Source organism: Oncorhynchus tshawytscha, linkage group LG01, assembly GCF_018296145.1.
Source record: "Oncorhynchus tshawytscha isolate Ot180627B linkage group LG01, Otsh_v2.0, whole genome shotgun sequence".
Taxonomy (NCBI): domain Eukaryota; kingdom Metazoa; phylum Chordata; class Actinopteri; order Salmoniformes; family Salmonidae; genus Oncorhynchus; species Oncorhynchus tshawytscha.
This window is the reverse complement of record NC_056429.1, coordinates 27,921,343-27,938,659: the sequence shown is the minus strand read 5'-3', so window position 1 is coordinate 27,938,659 and position 17,317 is coordinate 27,921,343. Positions and strand designations below refer to the sequence as shown.

Here is a 17,317-nt window from a genome sequence, read left to right as displayed (position 1 = left end):
TACATAAGTATTCAGATACTTTGTTATGAGACTCTAAATTGAGCTCAGGTGCATCCTGTTTCCATTAATCTTGAGATGTTTCTACAACTTGATTGCAGTCCACCTGTGGTAAATTCAATTGATTGGACATGATTTGGATTGGCACACACCTGTCAATATAATGTCCCACAGTTGTGGTTATCAGAGCAAAAACAAAGCCATGGAGGTTGAAGGACTTGCCTGTAGAGCTCCAAGACAGGATTGCGTCAAGGCACAGATCTGGGAAAGTGTACCAAAAAATGTCTGCAGCATTGAAGGTCTCCAAGAACACAGTGCTTCCATCAATCTGAAATGGAAGAAGTTTGGAACCAGCAAGAATCTTCGTAGAGCTGGCCCCCCTGCCAAACTGAACAATCGGGGGAGAAGGGCCTTGACCAAGAACCCGATGGTCACTCTGACATAGCTCCAGAGTTCCTCTATGGAGATGGTTGTCCTTCTAGAAGGTTCTCCCATCTCTGGAGCACTCCACCAATCAGGCCTTTATGGTAGAATGGCCAGACAGAAGCCACTCAGCAAAAGGCACATGACAGCCTGCTTAGAGATTGCCAAAAGGCACCTAAAGGACTCTCATACCATGAGAAACAAGATTCTCTGGTCTGATGAAACCAAAATGTAACTCTTTGGCCTGAATGCCAAGCATCACGTCTGGAGGAAACCAGGCACCGCATGGTGGTGGCAGCATCATGCTGTGGGGATGTTTTTCAGCGGCAGGGACTGGGAGACTAGTCAGGATCGAGGGAAAGATTAACGGAGTAAAGCACAGAGAGACCTGCTCCAGAGCACTCAGGACCTCAGACTGGGGCGAAGGTTCACCTTCCAACAGAGCAACAACCCTAAGCACCAGTCAAGACAACATAGGAGTGGCTTCAGGACAAGTCTCTGAATTTCCTTGAGTGGCACAACCAGAGCCCGGACTTGAAACCGATCAAACATTTCTGGTGAGACCAGAAGATAGCTGTGCACCAACACTCCCCATCCAACCTGTCAGAGTTTGAGAGGATCTGCAGAGAAGAACGGGAGAAACTCCCCAAATACAGGTGTGTCAAGCTTGTAGCGTCAGACACAAGGCTGTAATCACTGCCAAAGGTGCTTCAACAAAGTACTTACTTAGTAAAGGGTCTGAATACTTATGTAAATGTGATACATTTTTATTTTTATACATTTGCACAAATGTCAAAACCTTTTTGGGATTCGTCATTATGGGGTGTTATGTGTAGATTGATGAGGGAAAAAAACTTTCATCCATTTTAGAATAAGGCTGTGATGTAATAAAATGTAGAAAAAGTGAAGGGGTCTGAATACTTTGAATGCACTGTAGATGGACTGAGACGACACTCGGACGTGTATCTTACCTGCCCAGTATAATAGCCACTATCTTCTGCAGGGGTTTGAGTACCAGCCATATGAGAGGCGCAGGCAGGGCGCGGTGAGGAGCAGAGGTATGGAAGTTCTGTCCATGCTTAGACAGCCATATAACAGGGAGACAGTGGACAGCAGGGTCAGGTCTAAGTGTCCCCACTGGGAAAAGTACTGTTCTTACATTCTCAGATGAGAAAAGTTGTCTCTGAGATGAAGATGGCCTCAGTTGAAGTTGACAAACAGAGTTTGTGGTTTCGGGCTGCCGTAGAATCCCACATGTGTTGGTTGAGTAGAGTTCTGTTGAAGGTAATGTACTCCTGGTTGTTGATTGTCTCTGTCGGCAATGGGAGGTTTGAAAGCTTCTAGACAGGTAGGCGGGTAGGCAACGACGTTGGTTCCTCATGAGACGGGCACACAACAACTCCATGGTTCCTGAATGAGAAGATACCACTTCCTGAAACGCCCAGGTGACAGCCTATGGAAGAACAGTCCTTGACTATGGAAGCCCATTCCCACCACCCCAAAAGATTTAAATGTAAAAGCGATGTTCCTGCTGTAGTCGGAGACTGCATTCACAGTAAACTCGGAAACGCTTGAGCTTTACTAATTGAACAGAGCCCTAAAACGTCCATACTAATGTAATTAATTGTTGTTGTTTAAAAAAAAAACTGAGCTGAAATCCCTCTGTATTTCCAGGCTAGGGGGGTAGTGGCTCGGGAGGTTAACTTTGGCATGTTGAAGAATTTTTGATTAAAGTTTGGTATGTGTGTTTGGCTGACTTTTGAGAAGCCTTCTCCCACATCAATAAAACTTAAATGCATAACACGTGTGTAGAAAAGGCTGGATGTTATTTTACACTTATATGTTTATTTTCAGGCAAAGGTCTACCCAAGCCCCCACCAAAATATGCCCGAAGCACCAGAAAACTTGTGCCACTGCTACCAAGAAGCAAAAGGCTAAAACACAGCACAAGCCACCATGTAATGACAGTGAGGACGGCCCTTCACAACATAAGCAAACCCCTTATTCTCATTCTTGAACAATTGGGAAAGGTATTTTATCTGTACCAAGAATTGCCATGATGTATTTTACTGCAGAGAATCTTGAGCCCTCATGCTCTGAGGACAGGTCAAGTCTGTCTCTTCAGATGAGATCCCCCTCACCAAAGCGCTGCAAAGGCTCAGGTCCTTTTCCTATGCCGGAAGCAAGTATGACAACTATTTTTTATGATATTGAAATTAGGCTGTAATATTTGGAAGTAAAAAAATAAATAAACGACTTTAACAATACATTTTTGTTGTTGTGACCTTTTAGATTAGTGACCTTTTTAACGGACAGTCGACGAGTCCGGTTAAGGAATTCGACTTCAACCTGAAAGAAATGGAAGAATTACTAAAAATGGAAGAGCAGCTAATGGAGAATGATTTCTGAAAATACATGGTGAGAAATTAAATGTTCCATTGGTATGAATTGAATGACATTATATTGCAATGCAGTACTAAATGGAAAATTCCAGTACATGTGGAATGCATTAGTGTCTTTTTGTTAAATGAGATATCTCAGATCTCAAAGCTGGGGGGGGAGACATCCCGGACCAGGTGAAGAGAGCAATGCACTGATAAACTATTACCATATTTGTTTCACTTCTTTAAATTAGGTCATGGTGTGTTGCTTGTAAGGTACATAGTTTGTGTTCTATACAGAACCCTGACAAACAAGCCTCATGTCAACGATGAATATGAAAGGAAACAAGGGGAGGAGTGCCTTTGAGGACTCTACCCTTTGCAGCATCATTATATGTACAGTGGAGGCCAAATCATGACATTGGAATGCTTTCTCTAGCTAATATTTGTTTCCCCAATTTACATCAAGTGTGAGTCTTGGCGAATCAAAGGCTACAGAGGCAGAAATACTAAAGGCGATGTCAACCTGCCTGAAATATGCACCTGACCACAAGGGGGGCAGTGAAGGGCATGAAATAGTTCTTAAGAAGATAAAAGCATCGAAGCCTGTTACAACAGTGCCTTTTTTAAGCTTTTATTTATACATCTATTTTGTGGTGGAATACATTTATTTAAACCGTTCTTGACTTTCGCAACACACGTTTTTACATGGACAACGGTTTACACAATGCTGTTCCAAATTACAGCTCTAATTGCGTTACACAGAATGACAATAGCCAACAGTAGTATAGACCCTATGTCTGGAAGATACAATTGTACTCATGGTGCAAAGTGTATTATACATCAGTGCTTTTCAAGAGTGTGCAACATCAAAAAGGTATTAGTTGATACCGTTTGTTTCCCTTTTCTTAGCTCAGGCTCTTATCCTTATTTAATGTAAAGAAGCCTACGTCACAAAACGGCTAATACTTCAACACAATTCATGGATTGGCGATAATCCCTGTTGAATTCGTGGTGTGTTTTGGCCAAATCCAATCACAATGTGGTCTCAATCTCACGCCAATGTCGAAATTTATTTGATTATTAGAGGAGTATAGTTTTCAAACTCGATAGTACCGAAATGAAAAAAATAACTGTTGGCTTGAGTGGGTGAATAAAAGTTGAAATCTCATTGATCAACGTCTGATCAGACTGAAGCACAGATGAACTGTGCAAAGGTAGACGGATCTTGTGGCAAATCAGTCTAAACGAAGCTAATTTGTTGTCCATCTTTTCAATGTTTATGTGGCAACATTTCAATTAAACCAAATCAAAAGTGCTGGGACAATACTGACCTCTGCAACATAACGATACATGGACATTGGCACATAATGCTACAAAAAAACAAAACGAACAATCCTATTATGATGTTGCTTAACATTTTGCGATAGTCAACCATTTTTGAACATGATTCAACATTTTTATATAGTATATCAAACTTTTGACTCACGCGTCTCAATGGTATACATTTTTAGATCGTACGTCAACATTTTGATTTGAGAATCTCGAAATTGATAGCATCGACAAAAACAATTGTGGCGGGAATGGGCTTCCATAAGTGACATATCGAGTTCAACTGACATTTGTTTGCAATTGCCAGTAGTTTCACGGAGATTACCACCTTTTAACTGTGGGTTTATTAATATCTAGTAATGTGGGTAACAGATTCAATGTCATGTCATTGCAGTCTTGCCTAACGTCGTTACTTAGCTAACTGATCTGAAGCAATGCACCGATAAAGGTAGCACGTGTAAACACATTAAAGTTGCCTTTGTATGGTCGACACTCTCTTAAAACACCCGAGTTCGTCTTGGAGACTCCAGTTTGAGAAATACATTCGGATTTACCTTTATTCATTTACTTTGACGGTCCTCTGCAAGTCAAACGCATAGGAACTGTCTTGTGCGTCTAAAATAATAGTCCCCCCTGCAACTGCATGCTCTAAGACAATGTTCCGAGAATGACTGTCTCCTCAAAAATGACATTCTCCAGACAGCGTCATGTTTCAAACTGAAATTACATGCACATTTTAATAACGACAGTGATACAGCATACTATTTTCTGTTTTTCAAAATGTGCAAACCCAAACATTTAAATGTTTGACTTTCAACCCTTTTATTTGAAAGGTGGATTGGTATAACCTACAATACATATGCTATGAAAAATAACATTTAAAATGTGATATTGCTACATCACTTGTTCGAGCAACGGTTTTGTTCATTCAATACAGCATAAAGCCATATAAAACAGTAGGCACACTTGATTTAGCTAACCCTGTGCAACCACAGGCTGGCAGTTTTCCCTTTTGAAAAAAAAACTCCACATAGTGCAGCAGTTGAGATTACCCTTATTCATGACTCCTATTCCATTTTATTACATTGAGCCATTGGATGTCCCCTTTAGCCTTGTGAGGCAAATTCCCCAACGCTGTCCAAATGCTGCCTAAACGCAAATACGCCTCACACGGAATAATGTTGAGCAAATATTTAGAACTTTCATATGAACGAGACAGAACTTGGAGGCTGTGCTTCAGTCAGTGAAACTTTGCTAAACTGCGTTCAGTAACCGTATCTTTCGTATTTTATGGATTCTGTCTCGCTGTTACTGAAAGTTGAGTTCCAAATGTTTCCAAAACCGTATTGCAAGGAATATTAACATTTCTAAATGTTAAAACAGATAGTCAGGAATGTAGTTCACATGGAGCCAGCTGTACTCCATACCATCAGCTGAGAACCCAAGATGGGGACTGGATGTAAGCCCCCTTGTGTTCTCGAGAGCTGCAGTCAAGCTAAATCAAGTATGCCTACTAATAAACCTAAAACACTAAGAACTGGATGCATAAAGAAAGCTATTAGATTCAGAATAGATAATCATGACCAGTTAACAACACAGAACCAAACCGTATTGGATGTGAGATCTCTTCTTTAGCTTGGTGTGAGTTAATAGTTTTGATATTAGGCGTTTCTAAATTATCAGTTGGAGAGACTGATTCATTCTCCCAGTTTTCCTGTGTTCCTGTGTCTCCTGTTAAGCTGACATTGATTGGCTGAGCGAAGGGGAAGGCATGGGCGTTGATTGGCTCTGGGGAGCCAGAGGTTCCACTCTCATCCTGGTCTCTGGGTTGCTGGGAAACAAAGTGAGACTGGAAGAGAGCATGGATCTGGGAAAGGAAGGGACCTCCCTCCTCTGGCAGGGGCTCCAGATATCTCCCTAAAGATGCCATCATCTAAAGAGAGATACAGAGGGTGAGACAGGAAGGAGAGAGTAGGTGAGACAGGGGTTGAGAGATAGAAGTGAGGCAGGGGTGGTGAGAGCAAGATGAGAAAAGACAGACAGCAGAGAGGAGGGGTTAGACAATAGAGAATGATAGAGGACTCTTCTTTGTATTTTTCCCACTATGGCGACTGAGTTAGTAAACAAACTGAAAGGGTGTATACTGCCACCTAGAGTGCGGTTTGAAGACAACCGGTATAAAGACCAGGTTGGCAATTTAATGCCACCTGCATTTATGGAATGTTTGTTCACGAGTATAATTAATGGGCTGATCCCTCCCGATGAACCGGATGGAATTATGTGATCCTTCCTTAACCCATTTAAAGTCCCACTCAGTTAACTACTTCTAAAATGGTGAAAGTCCTCAATGGCACTACCCATGCTAAAACTGGCTTTTGCGCACTAGAGTCCTCTATCTCTATAGGTGAGACAGCGATATGAGCCAGGGAGGCAGTGTGATCTACCTTCTCTAGACAGGTCAGATGAGAGTCCCTGCGGAACAGCCTGTCCATCTGGACACTGCCGTGGGCATGTTTATATTTGCAGATGATCCACTCTGCCCTCCTCATCAGCTGGCCCCAGTCAGGCTGCTGCTGGGAACACTGGTAGTCAAATCTGTAGGGCAGCTCTGAGAAAGAAAGAAAGAGAAAGCGAGAGAGAATGAATATGCCAGGTTGATAATGGGTTGTAAAAGGGGTAATGTTAAGAGGTGTGTGTGTCGTACTCTGTGGTCCTGTAGGTCCTTGGTCCTCTCTGACCATCAGGCAGGTGGTCTGGGAACGTGGGGAGGGGTTAGCGGGGTCAAACGGACTCACGATCATCCCAATAAAGGGGGCTCCGCCTCGAGAGAAATAACTCTTGAGAGAGAGGAGTGGCAGAGTCAGAACACACATGCACACACACACAGTCACATGCACACACACAGCTATATGTACCTGGAACTGGTCCTGTGTGTGTATATCCCGTAGAGAGGGGTTAGGGTGGAAGGTGGGATGAGAGTGGTACCATCCCACTACAGCCGAGCCCAGGCTAGACAGCATCTCACAGGCCTGAGTCTGAGACAACGGGTCCATCTCACACTGCAGACCTGTACTCACACTGTTACAAGGCTCTGCTGCAAAGATCTAGGACAAAGACACACACGGATACAGAGAGACACACGCGGGATATACTAGTGTTATCAGTATTTCCTTTATCATCATCACCACCACCACGGTGGTGGCATCACCTTCAGGACTTTGTCCTCCTCGCTGTAAGCTCCTCCCAGTAGGCCGATAACCTCTCCCATCGACACATGAGCATGCTGGGTAAAAATACAAACAAAAAAAGACACTGAGCCCTAAGACCTAAGCCTTGGTAAAGAACCCACACTGATATCTCGCTCTGTGTGTCCATGTGTAAACACAGTTGCTATATTAGATAAGATAGTACTCTATTACACAGTTCTTTATGAAGAGAGTACTTTATTAAATATATGTGTAGATGTATGTACTTACCATGTCCATGACGAGGAGAGCCTCAGCACACACTATCACCTGGAAGGGCTCTGGTCTGTCCTCTCCAAACACACGGCACGGAATCAACTGGAACGGATCCAACAACCTGATGATGGAGAGAGAGAGACTTTAACACGGCATCTACAATACACATTTATAAGGAACCACAGTATTTCATAGTATACATCACCCACTCACCTTCTGTGCCTGGAGACTTTACAGGGTTTAGATTGCCGTCTCATCTCCTCTCTCCTCAGGGCTAGCTCTTCTGCACTCAGGTGCTCGTATGTCTGTCCCTCCAGGTCTTTAGCGTCACGCCAGTTCCCCCACACGTCCCTCACACGACGCTTCCTGGTTCGCTACGACACACAACCAATCAACAACCCATTAACAGCATGTCATACACATCTCACATACACCTGATGAAGAGCCATCATGAACCTGACATAGAACTGTAATATAAATACAACAGTAGTGTATAGGGACCTTTAATAAAACAAATAAATGACATATAAACCTAAGCCTGACAAATACCTAACATAGCTAAGTGTTGCCGTTTGGCCCAGCTAGAGTGATCTGATGGACAGTAGGGGGTCAGAGGTTAGAGGTCATGGGTTGTCTCACCATGCTCTGTAGTCTCTGTGCCAGTTGGTATTCCAGAGCGTCTCTGCTGTCTCTGGGTTTGGACCGATCCACCATCCTGGGACGGTTATACACCGCCTGGTCTGGATGGAGGGTGAAGACAGAACAGACGGGTCAGACCAAAAAATATCATAAAAATTTGCATAAGTAAGAGGAACAGAGAGAGAGACTGAGAAAAAGAAAGAGACTATCAATGACACACCGGAAAGTGAGTCCTAGTTACCACAGTTGAAGTTGATGGCTCCTATCAACTCCAGGTAGGTGTGTATTCTGCCGATACAGTTGACATCTCCACAGTTCTTCAGACCAGGACGCACTGACGTCTTGTTCAAGTACCTGGGCTTACTCTTCAACCTGAGACAAACACACAAAAAGCATGTTGAAAATTAAACCTTGATGTCTCTGATTGGTTGTGTGTGTGTGTGTGTACCATTGGTCCAGGATGTAGTTCCTGATCCTCAGATATCTTCCTGGGGTTTTGGATGGTCGTCCCTCAAAGAATTCTGGGATAGCTTGTTTCTCCTCCTCTGTGATGGTTGCCGGGTCCAGCTCCACTTCCTGCTCGGGGTATTTAAGCTCCTCCTCTTCCTCTTCAGACTCCTCCCCCTCCCCTGTCTCTGTCCACCTAGACCCCCCTGTTTCCTCTCCAGACTCTACTGGGTCCCTCTGGGGCTCAGCAGTGCCCCCCTCACACTGTCCACTGGGTGCCTGCACTGCTAGGCAGGGGGAGGGGGTTGTGAGGGAGGATGGAGGGCTACAGTTAGGCTGCTCCTGATCAGTCTCTCCCAGGCTGGGGAGTGTCTGGTTGGATAGGTCCTGGTGGGTCTCTCCTTGGTTGTCCAGCTCCTCTGGGGCTCCAGGCTCACATGTCTCAGTATGAACTCCTGCCTGAAGGTCCTCTCCCTTTCCCTCAATCCTTCTGTTTTCTCCTATCACTCCAACCCCTCCTCCACTCCCTCCCTCATCGCTGAGGTCATCAGTGATGTCCACCTCTTCCTCCTCTTCGTCACCCAGTCTCTCTATCCGGACAACGTTGGTCAGAGCTGACAGATGGCTGGGGACAGACAGGCCAGAGGTGGAGAATGCTGAGCTTGTCTCTGGGACATGGCCTAACACCACCGGAGCTGTAGGAGGCGCCACAGCAGTAGTATTGCCCTCTGATTTCACCTGCAGGCAGAGAGGAGGGGGAGACAAATGGTGAGAGGACAGAGATTGGAGGGTCTCTCTAATATATCCTGGTTGGCTGAGCTGGGAGAGGTGTAGACTAGAGGACAGTATTACCTTGTGTTTGAAGTACTGTCTGGCGTAGCTCTTAACCTGGAAAACGGTCCGGCTGCCTACCAGCTTGGAGATCTTAGTCCATCTACGGCCAAACTGAGCCTGCGGGTTCAGGGCATATAGAAAGTAGGGAGTCATTTAAGATCAATGAGACAGGAGAGGAAAGGAGAGGAAAGGAGAGGGTCATACCAGTCCCGTCTCAAACAGCACCTTCTCCTGCTGAGACCAGCGAGTGGCTGTCGAGGAGCCTGAAGCTGAGGACTTGGCTGGAGACCTAGGGACAACATGGCAGTCACAGTATCACGTCAGAGGGGAAATAACACAATACGCCCAGAAGAGTTCACACACACAAGGAAACCTGACTAACCTCTTCAATTTGGGTTTAGGGTTAGGTGGAGCGTTGGACCACACACTCTCAGGCATCTCTTTCCCTGTCAGATAATACCTAGAGAAGTGCTTAAGGACTAGAACACATCATGTATCAAGACAGACAAACAAACATTCCAATCTGACCCGGGGTGTGTCTACGGTCCATGAGAAGGATACTGCTCCTCCATCAACATGTTCTCGATCACTTCTCTGTTCTCTGCACTGATGGAGTGATCCAGCTCCCACGGCTATTGGGGAGAGAAAGAGTCAACACACACACACACACACACACACAGACCAATACACAGAGTACCCACTTAAATTCCATTGCATTATATTTCTTTGGGAGCAACACTTCTTACTAGGACGCCAGTATTGGTCTTCCATGCTGACTGCATGTACTGGTTCTGGAGTAGCGCTGCTCTGTCACCGAAGTCCCTGAAATAGGAATTATAGTTATTAGCTATGTATGACTATGACAAATGTCATAACAAGGAGAACATAGAAAAGCAGGAACATCTAAATGTTAGCTAGGGGATAGGTTAGTCTCTATTATATATGAACGGAGGATAAAAGTCAGAAAAGCAGGAATTCCTGATTAATCTGGAGAAAAATCATCTGCTGCAGCAAAGACAGTGGAGTGGACGTTGGGTCATGAACGTTGGGTTTCGCGTGGACTGCGAGTCGATAATCACGTCATATGCAGGAACTCCCCTCGACCACGAAACAAACATTCTTTCCCATTGACCCCAATTGTAAGAGACAACTTCCTCGTATTTTTTTTGTTATACTGAAATAACAAAACATGACAAAAGTCTATGTGTTGTTCAATGTACATGTAACATTAACAAGGTAAAACAAATCCCGATCTATGGTTCACAATTCTCCCACGTAGGGAAATTGAGACTGCGAGATGAGCCCTGTGGTTAGAGTGGGAAATTGTGGGGACCCGGTGTCCAAGTAAGGTACACATTTCCTCACACGTAAGACATTTAAATAACGACTGCTTCTAATTTTTTTAATCCCTTTGAAAACGGTCTGTGGCATCGATATGAGTCAAACATTTATTATAGTGTCAAAATGTACAAAAAAAGTTCAATTAGATCATTTGTCAGTCAGTCTCATCTAAAACAGAGTTTGGAACCTCAGTGCGTCACAACGAGTAAATGAAGGTTGGTTTTGAATTAATCATGCCCCCCCCCATGTGCCAAGCTCCACGTGCAAATCGCCTCTCCGCTTCCCTTCATTAAGGGAGTTCTATTACGCTGGCCCGGGTTGAACCGGGCAATGGCACATGTTGTGAATGAGCCTAGTCAATATGACCTGATGACTCCTCCAGTCCCCAGACAGAACTCTGGTAACACGGAGACAAGAACAAGAAAATGCGGAAGGACAGGAAGAGGCCTCAACCACAAGCAAGCAAGACCCAGTCAAAGGCAGAGAGGAAATGACGGCTGCGGGTAGACTGTATGCAGATGATCCTCTGCCGGAGGTTTGTATAATATGGCGAGACCCCCGCCAAACCTCGTCCCTGGGATGGAGTTGGTAGAGTTGCTTGATTGCACGTGGGCCACGTGGGACACCACGGATTGTCATCACCTACAAAGGAACCAATGTGTTACCTAACTCTAGCTGTGTTCAAATACTCACACTAACCATACTATTTGTGACTTAAATTGAGTATACATTATGTCTATTGGTCATAGTGTGGATATAGTTAGTATGCCAAAAGTTCCCGGATATCGTACTACATTCGAAAAAATACGAAGTATACAAGCAGTGGACCTTCTATTGACCCTGTTGACTCATCAGTAGGAAAGATTTGTTTCTCTTTTGGTCCATTCAACAACAGAGCGATACGATCCTTGTTTCAGCAGGATGTTGTATCTATACCTTATGTCATGCCTTATTGGAATGGATTTATTGATAATATCTGTTGGAAAAAAGTTTGGATGTTGCCACACACATACCTACTTGTTAACAAAATTAAGGAAGTTTCCTTTAAAATTATTCATAAATATCATCCTAACAACCACTATATGAAGAAGTTTAAGGAACAAATCAACTCAAATTGCTCCTTTTGTAATGACCACCCAGAAACAGTGTTGCATCTAGTTTGGCATTGTATGCATCTAAGAAAACTGTGGCAAGACATCAGTAGGTTTATAATTGAACACATTTATGAAGATTTTACACTATTGTGGAGAGATGTACTGTTTGGATTCTTTACATACAATAGAAATAAGCTGAAACATTTTTATGTAATTAATTTCATTATTCTTTTGGCCAAATTTCATATACACAAATGTACATTTACAAACAGAAAATCACATTTTCGTACCCTACAAAAAGAATTTGAACTGTATTTTAAGACTGTCTACTAACAAAAAAAGCTGTTAGAATTGTAAGTATATGCATGTCCCTTAAGGTCCTTGTGTAATTGTAATGTGATATTGTACCACCTAGCTCGATTGTCCATTGTTTGTAATCTATGTATGCTTGTGTTCCCGCATGTGCTTTATGTATTGATTTGTTGTTAATAAAAAAAATATATATTTATATATATTTTTTTAAATACAAGCAATGGACACAATTTCCGTGCTTTTAGGGCCCATAATCCAATTCTTCAGAAAATGGGCATGGCGTCACATTTTCAGATTTGAAGAAAATGGTGGAAAATATGCAGCCGAAGTCCAACGCGAGTGGATACAAATTTAACAAATTATGACACGTGAAGAAAATGTTAAGCAATGTAATAAAGTAATGACTTTTTAAATAAGTTACCTTACACGTTGTTGGCTGACAATTTGTTAGCTACGCTATCCTTACGAACCACATAGCATATCATTACAGCAGCATGTACTGGTATGTTAGCTAGCTACCTAACGTTATGCTATCTAACTAACTACCCAACATTTATTGACTTGATCATTCTTAGCTTAGCTGTATAGTCGGTGTGCGTTCTCAAATGGACATTCAAGTGCTTTTGTACATTCACTCTGGCTATCTAGTCCGATTTCAGAGCACTCTCATCTGAGGCTACCAGAGAGCAGAATAACTGATGAATTTACGAGCGCCGGTGTATGGCCGGTGTCGGTAAACGACAAAAGGCGTAATTAAATTGTTGCCAGCAGCACAGTTACAGTCACCAACACTCTGGATAACATGAAAACAGTCTAACCAGCTCTGCTAGGGTGAGTAAAATGGTCAGAGTGAGATGTTCTCCCATTTGTGTCTGGAAGTAGCTAGCAAGCTAGCCAACGGTCAGAATCGTCTACTCCTTGGCCCGAGCTCCCAGTGTGTGCTCTGAGCGCGAAATGCTCTGAATTTTCAAATGCCCAGAGCGCACTCTGGCACTCCAAATTGAATTTAAGAACACACCCGAAATCATAAAATGTCTAGCTAGTAATTTGTTACGCTAACAAGCAGTTGCATAGCAACAGCATCAACTTCCGGTAGACAGGCGAAGCACTAGTACGCTCAACTGAAGGGATACCGTTTGTTAACAGTATACTAAAATGAACTAATAGTATTTAGTATATACTTATTAAGTATGTAGTATACAGTATGTTAGTATGGGTATTTGAACACAGCTCCTGGGGAGTGCTCTTGTCAAATTAAACAGTAATCTGCGCCACTTGGTCATGTTGTCAATAAGGCAGCTAGGTGAATCGTCTTTTCCATAAAATAAAAAATGGTAGAATTTTCAAACTAGCTTTCATTGGGAAGACAGTGTTTTTATGAAAAGCAATTACTTTTTGAGCCGACTTAGCCGTTGGCCAGAGGGCACCTGGCTCACACCCGGGAGGCAGCCCAGTTCGAAAACGATTGCAATCACTTTTTACCCAGTTTAAACTCCTCCCGCCGTGGTAATCTGGCCCAGATGAACAAATCCCCTCATTGAATGGCGCTCCATTGTTTCATCGCCTTCAATGTGTTTAAAGGTTCATGACCGTGTTAAGACTGAAAAGCCCTATACGGATTGACCAACTATGGTTTGCATGCCCTGCCGAAGGACCCTTATCATGTGGAATAGGTGGTTGGAGTTTGTTGGTCCCCAGTGGTGGGGAGTATACCGGTAGCTAGGTCATAGACGGCTGGTTATGTATACCTTGATAATACTTATCCCTAACTAGCCAGCTAATGTAAGCCTACCTCAATAGAAATCTCATTTGGCTAGGAAACATTTCAAAAGGCTAATAGTTAGTTGGGGAAATCTTTTGTCATGATTGTGATGTCGCTAAATTGACTTTATATGCAGTATAACTTTAGCCAGCTAACAAAGATGGCAGGGACAATGTTATGAATTTTGCTAGTAACAGTAAAGTTAATGGCAACATTGCCATCTCACTAAAGTAAATTTGACATCATCATAATATGGTAAAGTTGTTTCCAAGTAATTATTTGCCTACTTTATCAATGTTATCATATTTCCATGCTACTAAAATAGTGCAATTTAGACTAAACAATCAGATTATCCTCTGGAGGTGCAACCCATATCTAGAGCACAAATGTTTGATGCAGCTATGGTGGTAGTAGTTCATTCATGTCTACAACAGTGTACTAACTAGCAGCAACAAACTCAAACCAACCCAGGGCCATAGCAAAACATGTCACAGTTGGTTGTAACGGCGTCACCGGCCGTGTAACGGCGTCACCGGCCTGAATCTAATCCAATCTAGCGCCAGTCAGTCTACATCTGTGAAGCATAGAATTATCTTCCAAACCAGATTACATTATTTCTCGAGCTATGTTTATCATTTAGGGAAGATGACAATCGTTGACCCAGTTCTTCCTGTTAGACAAAGTGCACAGTTGGGTGCCGGATTGATCCCCTGGTCACGAACGGACTGCCGGGATCTACCAAAAGGAGCGAAGGTGGGTATCAAAACATGTCCAGCAATGTGATAGCAATAGTTTAACGACCTCCAAAAATCATTTAATTCACTGTTCACTTGCTATTTTCACAGCTTGTCAGACAAGACCTCAGAATAAGTGTCATGCGTGAACAAGTACCTGTTGTTGCCAGTCTCCCTCGACAGATGGCTTCATCAACAACAACAGGTAATGTGTGTTATGTGAAAAGTAGGCCAATTCCTCAGACAAGCAGATACAACTAGCAGAGTCATTTGTGTTGTGAAGGGCATTAGCAAAAAGTATTGTCCTTTCTTTAGAACAAAATACAATTTACCACTTGGCTGTCTATTATATCAACCTGTCACAGGCCCTCTTAGTCAACACCATATGATAACAATTGCCTGTTGCAGTTGTTTGAGAGATGTCCCGTTTGCAAACATGCAGCATAGAGAAGACCAGCAAGGGGTCCCTCATCAGCATCATGCAGACATGCCCTCGCTGTGAGCGTTCCTATGAATGGAAGTCAGCCACACGTTGGGCAAGTATCCGGCCAGCAACATTCACCTGTCAGCGGCAACAGCTTTCACAGGCTCATCATTTGTACAAATACAGAAGGTGACACACTTCATTACTTTGATACATTTGATAACACAATAGTAAATGTAATTTATGTAAACTGACATTATTTGTTGCTTATTTTGTACTTCTTAGACGCATATAATGTCCAGGGCATACATAGCCTGGTGGAACCAGCCTGATCGTTGTGCTCACGATTCCAGTTCACTTCATGTGCCAACTGAATCTCAGTTCATGTAGTAAGTAGTACGAGCAACACAAATGAGGAACAAATGAGTCAATTGGCACATGCACATTCACGCTGAGTTGATCAACACAACTGGTGGTTGTATTGGATACGTTTTTATTGAAATAATGAATTTCAGCAACCTGCGGAAGGGCCGCAGTTGTACAGGACAAAGCGTTTTCAGAATTGACCATTTTTTACAAGAATCGACTGATGGTAAAAATTTTGTTACTAGCAAATCCTGCGACCAGGAGTTGAGTGTTCCTCATCTAACTGCCTGTAGCTATTGAAGTCAACCTGCAGGTTAGTTTGTTGCAATTGGAAGAAAGGGCAAGGTTCTGAAAGATGGGTGTGTCTTTGTGGTGGCAAGGACACCCCCCCAAGCCAACTCACATTTGGATTCTGTCATGGCCGCCAGCATTTCTTGAGGAGCAAGCCCAAAAATGAGGCCAAATCAGCAGGTGCAGTTCCCCTTTAATTTGTTTAGTATAACTCCGCTACTACTTGTAGCTGTACAGTCTGTTTGTTTGTGTTGTTGGTCTTGGCTAGCTTAATTGTAACAATTCTTAATTGTTTAAGGTTAATATCTACCTAGCACCCCCAGGGCTACCAACACCGTCATGAAAAGGGGCACGAGGGAAGCCCTACAATATTACCACAGAACAATGATTCATATTTCACTGGATGTAAATGTGAAACATCAGGTTGGCGCTTCCACTTACTACCAAATATGGGGATGAGAGGAGGTCCAGTGGCCGACAGTGGGAGAAGATCGAGCTAGAGGGATTTGGCTAATTTTCTAATCGGTTAAACATTTGATCTCCATATGGTTTTCTGTTTCCAAAGCTAGAATCTGTAACCGACAGAGTGAACTCCACGTTTCTAGAATTTACCCTTTGCCAAAGTTTTAAAAATTAGGAGTTCAAGGGCTGCTTATTGAGTTATTGCACAAGCGCACATCAGAGTAGGGGTTCCCTAATGGAAATATGCAAATAAATGCTAGAACGCGCCAATAGGATCTCACTAGCTCGTGCTTGGCTCACTTCAACTGATTAATTTGTTTCAAATTGGAAACGACAGGCTCTGGTCAATCTTGGGGTAGTTTTAACAATCTTTGATATTACGTCTTTTTTTGTAAGAAGTGGGAACTCAGGAGCAGGCAATGTTGAAAAGTAATCTTTAGACATGTATTTTTCTTAAATGTAGGTATGTAATTGACTAAAACAAGCAGACAATTGTATTTGATTTTTGTTGTTGCTGTGAACCAATGGTGTAAACATGGGTTGTGCGTATGGAACATCTTTTATTTGATCTCAAATACATGGGACGTACATAGCGTTTATTTTTGTTCAGTATAGCTCGAATAACCGTCTTAACAACCCTGTTGTCGAAATCAGCTAGCTAACGTTAGCTAGCTAAGTCTACCGTGCTAGCCATGGCTATCGAGTTTCCAATTGGTTATTTAATGGCTCTGATTCTTTGAATCGCCCAAATATCTAAACTGCATATTAATTCATTTTAGCCCACCAAACACAAACGCTCTTACCCTAAATCAGGATCACATTCGTCTCCTTCGATATCAACGACATCCAGCTCGTCCGCCATGTTGGCTAGCCAAATTTCAAACAAGGGGCAAGAGCGTACTCACACAATACCGACATGATTCCTCGACAGCGACACTAAGTGGTGGTCACTTTTAAACAATATTTTGCTTTCGTCATTTCTTCATTACTACTGATATAAATGAAAGATTGTAGAAC

General features: G+C 43.0%; 2 protein-coding genes across 6 annotated transcripts in view; both read right to left on the bottom strand.

The window, feature by feature from the left end:
- Window positions 1–4,767, bottom strand: part of oma1 (OMA1 zinc metallopeptidase) — a 28,865-nt gene extending 24,098 nt beyond the window's left edge. The window contains exons 1-3 of one of the 3 annotated variants that reach the window (XM_024418150.1): window positions 4,688–4,745; window positions 2,466–2,769; window positions 1,392–1,830 (exon numbers count right to left, since the gene is read on the bottom strand). In XM_024418150.1, the coding sequence (XP_024273918.1) occupies window positions 1,392–1,830; window positions 2,466–2,478 (452 nt within the window). In that variant the 5' untranslated portion in view covers window positions 2,479–2,769; window positions 4,688–4,745. Of the gene's footprint in view, window positions 1–1,391; window positions 1,874–2,465; window positions 2,770–4,687 lie in introns of all 3 variants that reach the window. The other 2 variants (XM_024418159.1, XM_024418168.1) reach the window with 2 other exon arrangements.
- Window positions 4,768–4,838: 71 nt separating this feature from the next.
- LOC112248800 (histone H2A deubiquitinase MYSM1) lies at window positions 4,839–17,305 on the bottom strand. 3 transcript variants are annotated; one of them, XM_024418122.2, is made up of 16 exons: window positions 17,104–17,305; window positions 10,261–10,336; window positions 10,076–10,146; window positions 9,897–9,974; window positions 9,719–9,803; window positions 9,533–9,631; window positions 8,682–9,418; window positions 8,475–8,605; window positions 8,234–8,334; window positions 7,808–7,968; window positions 7,610–7,715; window positions 7,342–7,416; window positions 7,049–7,237; window positions 6,838–6,970; window positions 6,578–6,741; window positions 4,839–6,066 (listed from the first exon to the last, which is right to left on the bottom strand). In XM_024418122.2, exons 1-16 carry the CDS (start codon window positions 17,160–17,162, stop codon window positions 5,698–5,700), a joined length of 2,634 nt encoding a protein of 877 aa, XP_024273890.1. In that variant the 5' UTR covers window positions 17,163–17,305; the 3' UTR covers window positions 4,839–5,697. The 3 variants fall into 3 exon arrangements, with proteins under 3 accessions (XP_024273890.1, XP_024273896.1, XP_024273905.1); XM_024418128.2 differs by having other exon boundaries at window positions 9,740–9,803; XM_024418137.2 differs by lacking the exon at window positions 17,104–17,305 and adding an exon at window positions 14,491–14,525.
- Between the last annotated feature and the right edge of the window lie 12 nt (window positions 17,306–17,317).